Here is a 12,575-nt window from a genome sequence, read left to right as displayed (position 1 = left end):
AATTTGTTCTTCCATACACATCACACAGCATATAACAATCAATATATCATGTTTATTGAGCATGTACTGTGTATAGAGCACTGTTCTAAGCACTTGGGAGAGTACAATTCTACAGAGTTGGGAAACATGTTCCCTGCACACAAGGAGTTTGGCATTTTACAATTGCTTTTGGGAAAACAAAAATGTGAAATTTTGTAAAGAGCATCTTGCTTACAATATCTTCCCCTTTCCCTGTGATTCACTATTTCATCTCTTTGGGAAATGTTATAAACTGATAAAAATAATTCTCTCATATTTATTTGTCTCACCTTTTTGTGGGGTAGGTGGAGAGCTCACAATTATAGCCAGTTCTGGGGTAAGACCTTAGAAGACGGACTCAAACATCACCTTGGCACATTTCCTCCATCTCCCTCCCTCCTGAGGATGAATGAACTGACCGTAAGTTTGATATCTGTTGTGGCTTTTTAGAATAGCATCAAAGAATGAAAATGTTGAGTTTGAGTTTTCAGAGTTATAAGTCAGTGTTATAAAGAGCTTTGACCAATGAGCATTATGCTTCCCAAGTGACTCCCTGAGGCCTGGGATTGATCCAAGTAATCAAATAAAGCTTTCATTTTGAAAATATTATATGTTCTTTGGTGAAATGTTGCACACTTGGGACAAGCTAGTGTTGATTCAAAGGAAACACTTATGCTTTAAGGGCATGAGGGTTATATATCAGACATACTATTATTCCAATTCATTTTTTAAAGAGATATATGTAACTCAATTATTCAATGGAGTCATTAATGATATTTGCCATTTCTTGCAATGTATCATCATTTCTTCAAGCCTAGATATCCTGATTTAGTCTACACTACCCGCTGATTTAAAAAGAGATGGTAAAGCGTGAGTCTCAAAATTGAACACTCTAAAAATAGACATGGATTAAATTTGAGCTGTAACTTTTGATCAAAGGCCCCCAAACTCTCATCCAAAGTTGTCTAACATTCTCCAGAACTTCACTGTCTGTGATGGTTTCATTTCTGAAGGTGTTATGATTTGACAATAGATAAATTGCATCACAAGATTCCTACTGATGTGACTATAGCAGATACTGAACTCAACACAGTTGGAATTTTGCTAGTCAATCAGTAGTGTCTTGCAACCAGTCCAACCCCAGCAGAGAGCTCAGTAGTTGTCACTAGCTAAGTAGGTTCAGATCTGGTCACTACCTAACACCTACGGCAGGAAACTGTGCTTGTTACAAGCAGGTGACACTCCTTGCTCTGCGTCAGTCCATTACAATGAATGCGTCATGTCTCAGCATGCCTCCAGGTGTTGGAGTTTTCCCAGAGCTGCTAATTTTTGGAAGAGCCACAGAAATCAGGTTCTGAGTTATTGGAACAGTATGACCACAAGACATGAAATAATCAGATTAATATTATTATTATTATGCTCATTTATTGAGCTTTTACTGTGTACAGAGCAGTGTACTAAGCTCTTGCGAGGGTACAGTATAGCAACATGACAGACACATTCCCTGATCTCAACGAGCTTATAAATTTGCACTATTAAAATTAACTAACTCTTAGGAAAGGAGAGGATGGACAATAACTGAGACTATTGTGCCCATCCAGACTGAAATGGAACTCAGATTATTGATCCAAACCTTCAAAATAGAGTTTCTTATATCAGATTTGTTATGTTCATCGAGATGAATGGTTCCTACCAGTTTGAATTGAGATGTGACTAAACTTGAGGATTTTTACTTTGGAGGCTAGTCAATTCTCCTTACTGTGTCAGTTGAATTAGCTCTCTTTATGATATTTAAAACAGTTACATTACTTCTACTTCGAGGGGTAAATACAAGAATTACATTTTCCAGTCCAGAAATGACGAGAACTCTGTCTCTTCACTAGGATTGCATTGTGGCTTAGTGGTAAGAGCATGGGCTTGGGAGTCAGAGGTTGTGAGTTCTAATCCTCCCTCTGCCATTTGTCAGCTGTAAGACTTTAGGCAAGTCACTTAACTTCTCTGGTCCTCAGTTACCTCATCGGTAAAATGGGAATTAAGACTGTGAGCCCCACTTGGGACAACCTGATAACCTTGTATCTTAGAACAGTGCTTGGCACATAGTAAGCGCTTAATCAATCAATCAATCAATCAATCAACTGTATTTATTGAGCGCTTACTGTGTGCAGAGCACTGTACTAAGCGCTTGGGAATTACAAGTTGGCAACATATAGAGACAGTCCCTACCCAAGAGTGGGCTCACAGTCTAAAAGGGGGAGACAGAGAACAAAACCAAACACGCTAACAAAATAAAACAAAATAAAATAAATAGAATAGGTATGTACAAGTAAAATAAATAAATAGAATAATAAATATGTACAAACATATATACATATATACAGGTGCTGTGGGGAAGGGAAGGAGGTAAGATGGGGGGATGGAGAGGGGGACGAGGGGGAGAGGAAGGAAGGGGCTCAGTCTGGGAAGGCCTCCTGGAGGAGGTGAGCTCTCAGTAGGGCCTTGAAGGAAGGAAAAGAGCTAGCTTGGCGGATGGGCAGAGGGAGGGCATTCCAGGCCTGGGGGATGACGTGGGCCGGGGGTCGATGGCGGGACAGGTGAGAACGAGGCACGGTGAGGAGATTAGTGGCAGAGGAGCGGAGGGTACGGGGTGGGCTGTAGAAGGAGAGAAGGGAGGTGAGGTAGGAGGGGGCGAGGTGATGGAGAGCCTTGAAGCCCAGGGTGAGGAGTTTCTGCCTGATGTGCAGATTGATTGGTAGCCACTGGAGATTTTTGAGGAGGGGAGTAACATGCCCAGAGTGTTTCTGGACAAAGACAATACGGGCAGCAGCATGAAGTATGGATTGAAGTGGGGAGAGACACGAGGATGGGAGATCAGAGAGAAGGTTGATGCAGTAGTCCAGACGGGATAGGATGAGAGCTTGAACGAGCAGGATAGCCATATGGATGGAGAGGAAAGGGCGGATCTTGGCAATGTTGTGGAGCTGAGACCGGCAGGTTTTGGTGACGGCTTGGATGTGGGGGGTGAATGAGAGAGCGGAGTTGGGGATGACACCAAGGTTGCAGGCTTGTGAGATGGGAAGGATGGTAGTGCCATCAACAGAGATGGGAAAGTCAGGGAGAAGGAAGGGTTTGGGAGGGAAGACAAGGAGTTCAGTCTTAGACATGTTAACAAATATTAACAAATATCATTATTATTATCATTATTATTATATATGTATATATACATGCATATATTGTATGTAGATGTGTGTGTGTGTGTTCAATTTAAGGCTGCAATTATGGTGCAAAAATGTTTCATTTTCCCCAGTAAATAAAGTGCCTTTTAAGGTAAAGCATATCCACAAGTCTAAGACATTTATTGATATACTTAGATCACTTTATTCTATGGGAGAAAATAAGATAATAACATCCACTATGTAGAATGCTTTTTATTTTTTCAAAGCATTTTCATATCAATTATCTCATTTTTGTCCTCAAAATATCCTTGTGAGGGTAAAATGAGGCAGGTTTTAGCCTTACCTTATATAAGGATGAGGAAACTGAGGCACATGGAGGCTAAGTGACTTGTCTGATATTACCCAGCATGTAGTAGCAGAACTGAGTCTGTAACTCATATCCTCAGACTCCAGAACCCAAGCTCTTTCCAGGATATTGTGCTAAATAATCAATCAATGGTGTTTATTGAGTGTTTACTCTGTGCAGAGCCCTGTACTATGTGTTTGGGAGAGTACAGTGCAAAGGGATTAGCAGACAAATTCCCTGCCCATAATGAGTTTACGGTCTGGAGGCTGTATTGAAAAAAGCTTCTCCTCAACACATTCTCCAACCTTGGTTTCACAGACTCCGTCCTATACTGGTTCTTCTCAAATCTCTCTGGCCGTTCATTCTCAGTCTCTTTCGCGAGCTCCTCCTCCCATCCCCTAACAGTAGAGGTTCCTCAAGGATCAGTTCTTGGTCCTCTTATGTTTTCCATCTATACTCACTCCCTTGGTGAACTCATTTGCTCCCATGGATTCAACTATTGTCTCTATGCAGATGACACCCAAATCTATATCTCCTCCTCTGTTCTCTCTCCCTCCCTACAGGCTTGTATAATAATAATAATAATGATGGCATTTATTAAGCGCTTACTATGTGCAAAGCACTGTTCTAAGTGCTGGGGAGGTTACATGGTGATGAGGTTGTCCCACAGGGGGCTCACAGTCTTAATCCCCATTTTACAGATGAGGGAACTGAGGCCCAGAGAAGTGAAGTGACTTGCCCAAAGTCACTCAGCTGACAAGTGGCCGAGCTGGGATTTGAACCCATGACCTCCGGCTCCAAAGCCCGGGCTCTTTCCACTGAGCCATGCTGCTTCTCTAATCTCGTATCTCCTCCTGCCTTCAGGACATCCTCACCTGGATGTCTGCCTGCCACCTAAACCTCAACATGTCTAAGGCCGAGCTCCTTATCTTCCCTCCCAAACCCTGTCCTCTCCTCAACTTTCCTGTCACTATGGACGGCACTATCATCCTTCCTGTCTCACAAACCCGCAACCTTGGTGTCATCCTTGACTCCGCTCTCTCATTCACCCCACACATCTAATCCATCACCAAAATCTGCCGCTCTCATCTCAACAACATCGCCAAGACCCGCCCTTTCCTCTCCATCAAACCTCCACCTTGTTGGTACAATTTCTCATCATATCCCAACTGGATTAGTGCATCAGCATTCTTTCTGATCTCCCATCCTCCTGTCTCTCCCCACTTCAGACTATACTTCACTCTGCTGCCCGGATTAGTTTTCTACAGAAACACTCTGGGCATGTCACCCCCCTCATCAAAAATCTCCAGTGGTTGCCTATCATCCTTCAAATCAAGCAAAAACCCCTCACTATTGGCTTCAAAGCTCTCCAATCCCTTGACCCCTCCTACCTCCCCTCCCCTGTCTCCTTCTACAGCCCAGCCCGCACACTCCACTCTCTGCTGCTAATCTCCTCACTGTGCCTCATTCTCACCTGTTCTGCCGCTGACCCCTGGCCCACATCCTACCTCTGGCCTGTAATGCCCTCCCTCCTCACATCTTCCAAATGAGCTCTCTTCCCCCCTCGAAGAGCCCTTCCGAGACCTCACCTCCTCCAGGAGGCCTTCCCAGACTAGGCCACCTTTTCCTCTAATTCTCTTCCCCTCCCCATCACCCTCTTCCCCTCCCCTCCGTCTTCTCTACTGCTCTACCGCTTCTCTAAACGCTCAATAAATATGACTGACTGATGAATGAATGAATGCTATATATAGTGTACCAGGCTGCCTTAATATTATATAATATGTAGCAGCACTCAATAAATACGATTGATGATGATTTATCTCTGTTTAAGCCACTATAGTGATATTTAAATGCCAAAACTTGCTGTCAATTATTTCTGAGAATGTAAATGATCAAGTGCTATGTGTTACAGTAATGCAGTTATATAGTCCTAAAGCACCAAGTAGAAATAAACTAGTAATTATCCTTTTTCTAATATAATCATCCAAACTGCTTTTTTTCTGCAGTGCACAATGCCTTGAGGGTCAAGAGCTTTTGAAAAAGTTTTAAAGTTCTGGGTTGGCTAAAATAGTCAATAATGTGGTAATGAATCAGAGCTGTACCAGCACTTCTAGGAAGAGCATGAGATCAATATGAACTGAGTTGAACCTGTCACTGAATGAAGAGCTGTAGAATAGGTGAATTCCCATCCTCATAGGACAAAGACATCATCCATTCTTTGCTGTCTGCTGGCTTAATTGCATCTAATGAGCAGCATACCCAAATTCTTTCACAGTAATTACATTGATGGCAAGAGAGATGAAGAAATAGAATTATCTTAGGGAGACCATCCTGCTGTTTTGGGGACCACTGATGATGATGATCCTAAAGGAATACTCTGTTCATATATAGATGTTTACCTGGCCCACTGTGCTTTTTGACAGCAGTTTGTTTGCCAGCTTTCCCTGGAAGAGAGAAAGCTGATTCATTCAACTCAGGGATGCACATAAACATGCCAAGCCTTTCTGAGTGAGTAATATGCCCAGGTTGGCAAGAGGTAGCTATTTTGGGAAAAGGTTTTTCCAGAGGAAAAATGGCTCTGAGAAAAAGCTGACTTTCACCACCTCCACACTGTGTTCTGGGATTCCACCCTTCTCTGGAGGGGGATGTCCCACCTTAGACATTTGGAATCCAGTCTCCTCAACTCTCAAAAAGCCTATTATGCTCTGCCTCGAGGAGAAACGCCTCACCACTGTGTTAAGGCATTTATTCAGTTATTTTCTTCCTATCTATCCATTCTCTATCCCCACTATAGCCCAACTAACACCCTTCATTCTTCTCAAGCCAACCTATTCTCAGCTTCTTTCTTGTTTCTCCCAGCCAGATCTTTTGCTTTCACTCTCCCTCCTGGCTGAGAACTGCCTACCCTTCAAATCTGACAGACCTTAGCTCTTCCCATCTCCAGTGCCCATCTGAAATGACATCTCCTCTAGGAGTCTTTCCTCAACTAATTTCAATTTCTCCCTCTACTGCCCGTTTGGCAATTCTGTTTCATCTTAGCATTTTCAAGCTCCAAAAGGTTCTGAATATTTACATACACATTCTCTATCTCCTATTACCTAAGCACTAACTAATACATTTATCCTATCTTCCTTCTTCCTTCTATCGGTGATTTATTTTATTGCCTGTATCCCCTGCTAGAGTATAGGTTTTTGAAGGAAGGAATCATGGCTACTAAACCTATTGTACTCTACCAGGCATTTAGAACAGTGTCCTGCATGTATCAGGTGCTCAATAACTATTATTGATTCTGTGTTTGTAGACCCTGCTCCCCAGCCACCCCCCACCCAAATTGAGTGATTTGTAAATAGCATCTTGGGCTTTGTCAGTGTCAATACAGTTTCAATACTCCCACTCTGAGATAACTTGACAGTAGTGTGGGGATCATGTTTTATTTCTCTCCCATGAGCCATGGTGCTTCAGTTTGCCATGGCAGCTACCATGGGATCCTCTTATGACCATTCTCAGAGTCAGCCCTGAGGATGGTGAGATAAGGGCAGTCTGGGGTACTGAAGCCAAGAATGCCACCCTAACTGTTTAGGAAACCCTGGCCAGCTGGTAGCTGTCTGCCCTGTGAAGAGTCTGGCTTTGAAGCAGAGTGAGATGCTGACAGGGGGTGGCCACATGGTCTGGTGCTTCTGCAGTTATCCACTACATCACTCTCATCATCACCAATAATATTTATTGAATATTTACTAAGTGCAGAGCACTGTGCTAAAAACTTTCATTCAATCATATTTATTGAGCACTTACTATGTGCAAAGCACTGTACTAAGTGCTTAGGAGAGTTCAACACAAAAGAGTTGGCTGATAGATTTCCTGCCCACAACGAACTAATACTCTAGAGGGGGGAAGAAGTATGAGGCACAGTGAAGTACATTGACTTGCCCAAGGTCACAAAGCAGACATGTGGAGGAGTCAAGATTATAGCCCAGGTCCTCTGATTCTTTCCACTAGGCCACACTGCTTCTCCTCTGGGCCTCAGTTACCTCACCTCTAAATTGGGACTGTGAGCCCCATATGGGGCAGGGACTGTGATCGACCCTATTTGCTTGTAACCTCCCCAGGCTCAGTAGAATGCCTGGCACATAGTAAGTGCTTGATAAATACCACAATTATTATTGTTATTATGCTGCAGCATCTCTCTGAATAGGTCAGGCAGAATGCCGTGCTATAGGCAGGCCAGGATCACCCCATTTCAATCCCTCCACCCAGAAGGCACAAGCAGTGTATAGTCTTATGACCAAAATTCTCCACCTGATGCCCCACAACATTTATTGCTCACTTTCCCCAGAAAATCTTCCTTTGGTTCAGTTGAAAACAATGCTTTAATCATTCATGACATTAAGGAACTTGTGGATTGAGTGGTGATATTTTACCAAGCATCTACTCTGTGCAGAGTGCTGTATGAAGGTCTTGCGAGAGAAGAGCTAGAAATGAAAGATTATTTACCTATCTTCTGGCTCTGTCTCATTTTAAAGGTTTTGCTTAAATGGTATTTATTAAATACTTGTTTTCTACTAAGCACTGGAGTGGATACAAGTTTATGAGATCATACCCAGTCCTTGTCTCGCATGGGAATCAACATTTTACAAATGGGGAAACTGAGGCTCTGAGAGGTTAAGGGACTTCTTCAATGTCACATAGCAGTTAATGGAAGGAGCTGGGACTCCAACTCAGGCCTCCTGACCTCTGGTTCCTGTGCTCTTTCCACTAGGCTTAGCAAATTCAATCACTGAGCTAATAGCCAAGCAGTGAGACTGTGAATATGAATGTGGGTTTGCAATTCATTAGCAACTGTAGGAGGAAACCAGATGAGTGCTCTGCAGTGAAGAATGGCTCCTCTCCAGTTTTCTTCTTATTTATCTGCCCTCTTCATCCACTACTCCCCAACTTGCTTTTTCTTCTCCTCCCAGGTGAATCTACTCAGCAACCCTTGCTCTCACCTCTCCTTCCTTCCTCCTGCTCCTCCCTGCAAATCCATCAAATTAATTTTCTTCACAGGTCATATCATACCAACTACCACCTCAGCACTTATGCACTCCCAGACATTCATAGCACTAAAGTGCATAGCAATTTGTGCACTCTACTATATAAGGATTTATTCAGTTATCCACCTTTCCAATCTCTTTTTCATCTTAAATGTCAATAATTTTGTGTCTTTCTCTCTTTTAGATTATAAAATCCTTTCAGGGATTATGTTTTTTAATCCTACTAAATTCTTCCAAGCACACAATACAACACTCTGCACACAATGCACCTGCAATAAATATTAGTGATGGACTGGTTATAGAATCGTAGTCAGAAAGCAGATTAAAGACTGAAACAAAATTGACCTTGAAATGAATATAGGTCAGGTGACGATATGCACCATACTAAGAGCTTCAAGTCAGAGCATATAAAGTTCAGAAAAAAGGAAATCAAGCCTGAAGAAGAGAAAAATCAGAGGAGAGAGGAAGGAGTGAAGTGCAAAAGGAGGGAAACATCATTGAATGTTTGATTCATCCTTCCAGACTTTTACTTTCTCCAGAGGTAAGGCTCCTATACACATCCTCCTTGCTCAGGAAGACTGAGGAATTGGGAGTCAGAACATTCATTCATTCATTCAATCATATTTATTGAGTGCTTACTGTGTGCAGAGCACTGTACTAAGTGCTTGGGAAGTACAAGTTGGCAACATATAGAGACGGTCCCTACCCAACAGTGGGCTCACAGTCTAGAAGCCAAGTAACTGACTTTAACACACCAGAGTGGTCAGAATGGTCTTCATCAGTAAAGGCAGTGTGCAGTGTGCAGAAATAGAAAATTGGGAGAAATTAGAGCCAGTAGGCTGCTGAGCTTCCTGATTTGAATTCTTGGTTTAAATGTCAACTTTACCACTTTAAAGTTTGCAAGATGGTAATATCCTCTCTGATAATGTAAATTCATGGTTAGATTAAAATTGGCTCATGCTTGACATGATCAATCATCAAAGCTGCCTGGAGAAAGGAGAAAATATCACCCTATCCAGTGTTTGGGTGTTCCGAGGCTTGTGTTTCCATGGTGTGGAATAAGTGCTTGCGGACAAAAAAAAATCTCCAAAAATTCTGTCAAGATTGTGTCTTGATGGTTACAATTTTTGCTGCTGATTTTTACACTTGAACACCTGATTCCCTGACCGCTATTTGAACCTTCCAAGTAGACCATTGCTTTCCTTTGGTTCAGTGGGTGAAAGACAAAAAATCTCCATATTTGCAGAAACAAATATTGGCTTTAGTCTTTACCATTTAAAGAAATTTTAACCAAGTTTCACCTGACTAAAATGCATAACCCTTCTTATTAAGAAAATGTATGGGGATAATTACCTTTTTGAATGGAAAAGAGGAAATTAGGAAATCATATTTTATAGCATTTGTGAAGTGCTTACTATATGCAAAACATTGTAGTAAGCACTGGAGTAGATACAAAATAATCAGGTAGGACACAATACCTGATCCACATGGGGCTCACAGTCTAAGTAGGAAGGAGTAGGCTGTAATTCCCAATTTAGAGAAGCTAAATGACTTGCTCATGGTCACACAGCAGGCAAGTAGCAGAACTGGGATTAGAACCCAATTCCTCCAACTCCCAGGCCTATGCTCTTAGCACTAAGCCACACTGTTTCTCATTTCTGTACTAACTCTGGTCAAGATTTCTTTCAAAAGTGAAATGGGCTTTTTTATGTTTGAGGAGTATAATAAAGTGTCCCAAAGATCAGAGCTGTGTGAATCCAGTTAAGTATAACATTGATTCAGCATGGCATAGCAGATAAAGCTCAGGCCTGGGAGTTTGAAAGTCATGGGTTCTAATCCCAGTTCTGCCACTTGCCTGTTGTGTGACCTTGGGCAAGTCACTTCACTTCTCTGTGCCTCAGTTGTCTCATTTGTAAAATGCAGATTAAGACTATGAGCCCCATATGGGGCAGGGATTGTGTCCATCCTGATTTGCTTGTATCCACCCCAGTGCTCTGTACAGTGCCTGGTGCATAGTAAGCACTTATCAAATACCATAATTATTATTATTATATTTAAAGACTTTCAGCTGATATGGTACCAAATTGACATGTTTTAAATAAATGGGGCCACTTCTCAGAATGTAATGAACAATTATGTATCACAAAGCAACAGATAATCTGAGAAAAATAATCAAGAAAGAGATGCTGAACATGCTCTCTATAAACCAGGACAAAAAATTTGGGAAGTCATTTCCTTTCTTCTTGTATTTCGGGAGTGATCAGCCCTTTTCAGACAAATGAGCTCCATTCCACTTCCAAACCAGGGCTTTAAGACCATAGAGTCTTCTTTCACTCCCTGTATCTATTTTCCAATTCTACCAGGATTGGGAATGGAATAGAATAGCATGTACTACTGTAGTATTCATTCATTCAGTCAGTCATATTTATTGAGTGCTTACTGTGTGCAGAGCACTGTACTAAGCACTAGGGAAGTACAAGTTGGCAATGTAAAGAGACGGTCCCTACCCAACAACGGGCTCACAGTCTTGAAGGGGGAGGCAGACAACAAAACAAAACATGTAGACAGGTGTTAAAATCATCAGAACAAATAGAATTATAGCTATTTGCAAATCATTAACAAAATGAATAGAATAGTAAATATATAAAAGTTAAATAAATAGAATAATAAATCTGTACAAACATATACAAGTGCTGGGGGAGGGGAAGGAGGTAGGGCTGGGGGCGATGGGGAGGAGGAGAAGAAAAAGGGGGCTCAGTCTGGGAAGGCCTCCTGGAGGAGGTGAGCTCTCAGTAGGGCTTTGAAGGGAGGAAGAGAGCTGAGAGCTAGCTTGGCGGATGTGCAGAGGGAGGGCATTCCAGGCCAGGGGGAGGATGTGGGCCAAGGGTCAACAATGGGATGGGCGAGAATGAGGCAAAGGAGCGGAGGGTGCGGGCTGGGCTGTACAAGGAGAGAAGGGACGTGAGGTAAGAGGGGGCAAGGATATGGAGAGCCTTGAAGCTGAGAGTGAAGAGTTTTTGCTTGATTTGTAGGTTGACAGGTAGCCACTAGAGATTTTTGAGGAGGGGAGTAATATGCCCAGAGCATTTCTGTAGAAAGATAATCTGGGCAGCAGAGTGAAGTATAGACTGAAGCGAGGAGAGACAGGAGGATGGGAGATCAGAGAGGAGGTTGATGCAGTAATCCAGTTGGGATAGGATGGGAGATTGAACCAGCAAGGTAGCGGTAGTAATTTCATGAAAGACAGTCACTGGGGCATGTGAACTGAGGCATTTTGAACCAAAACCTGCCTGTCTCACCTCTGCAATATTGCCAAGATCCGCCCTTTCCTCTCCATCCAAACCGCTACCTTGCTGGTTCAATCTCTCATCCTATCCTGACTGGATTACTGCATCAGTCTCCTCTCTGATCTCTCATCCTCCTGTCTCTCCCCACTTCAGTCTATATTTCACGCTGTTACCCGGATCATCTTCGTGCAGAAATGCTCTGGGCATGTTACTCCCCTCCTCAAAAATCTCCAGTGGCTACCAGTAAACCTACGCATCAAGCAAAAACAACTCACTCTCAGCTTCAAGGCTCTCCATCACATCGCCCCCTCCTACCTCACCTCCCTTCTCTCCTTCTACAGCCCAATCCGCACCCTCCGCTCCTCTGCTGCTAACCTCCTCACTATGCCTCGTTCTCGCCTGTCCCACCGTTGACCCCCTGCCCACGTCCTCCCCCTGGCCTGGAATGCCCTCCCTCTGCACATCCGCCAAGCTAGCTCTCTTCCTCCCTTCAAAGCCCTACTGAGAGCTCAGCTCCTCCAGGAGGCCTTCCCAGACTGAGCCCCCTTTTTCCTCTCCCCCTCCTCATCACCCCTGCCCTACCTCCTTCCCCGCACAGCACCTGTATATATGTTTGTACAGATTAATTACTCTATTTTACTTGTACATATTTATTATTCTATTTATTTTGTCAATGATGTGCATCTAGCTTTACTTCTATTTGTTCTGAGGACTTGACACC

General features: G+C 43.0%; 1 protein-coding gene across 2 annotated transcripts in view; it reads left to right on the top strand.

Annotated features, from left to right (window-relative positions):
• The window catches only part of TINAG (tubulointerstitial nephritis antigen), a 111,016-nt gene that overhangs the window by 28,789 nt on the left and 69,652 nt on the right, over positions 1-12,575 (top strand). For both annotated transcript variants that reach the window (XM_038747102.1, XM_038747095.1), the window contains one exon: positions 324-438. In XM_038747102.1, the coding sequence (XP_038603030.1) occupies positions 324-438 (115 nt within the window). The remainder of the gene's footprint in view (positions 1-323; positions 439-12,575) is intronic.

The sequence above is a fragment of the Tachyglossus aculeatus genome, chromosome 1 (assembly GCF_015852505.1).
Source record: "Tachyglossus aculeatus isolate mTacAcu1 chromosome 1, mTacAcu1.pri, whole genome shotgun sequence".
Classification (NCBI taxonomy): Eukaryota; Metazoa; Chordata; class Mammalia; order Monotremata; family Tachyglossidae; genus Tachyglossus; species Tachyglossus aculeatus.
This window is presented reverse-complemented; position numbering and strand designations above follow the sequence as displayed.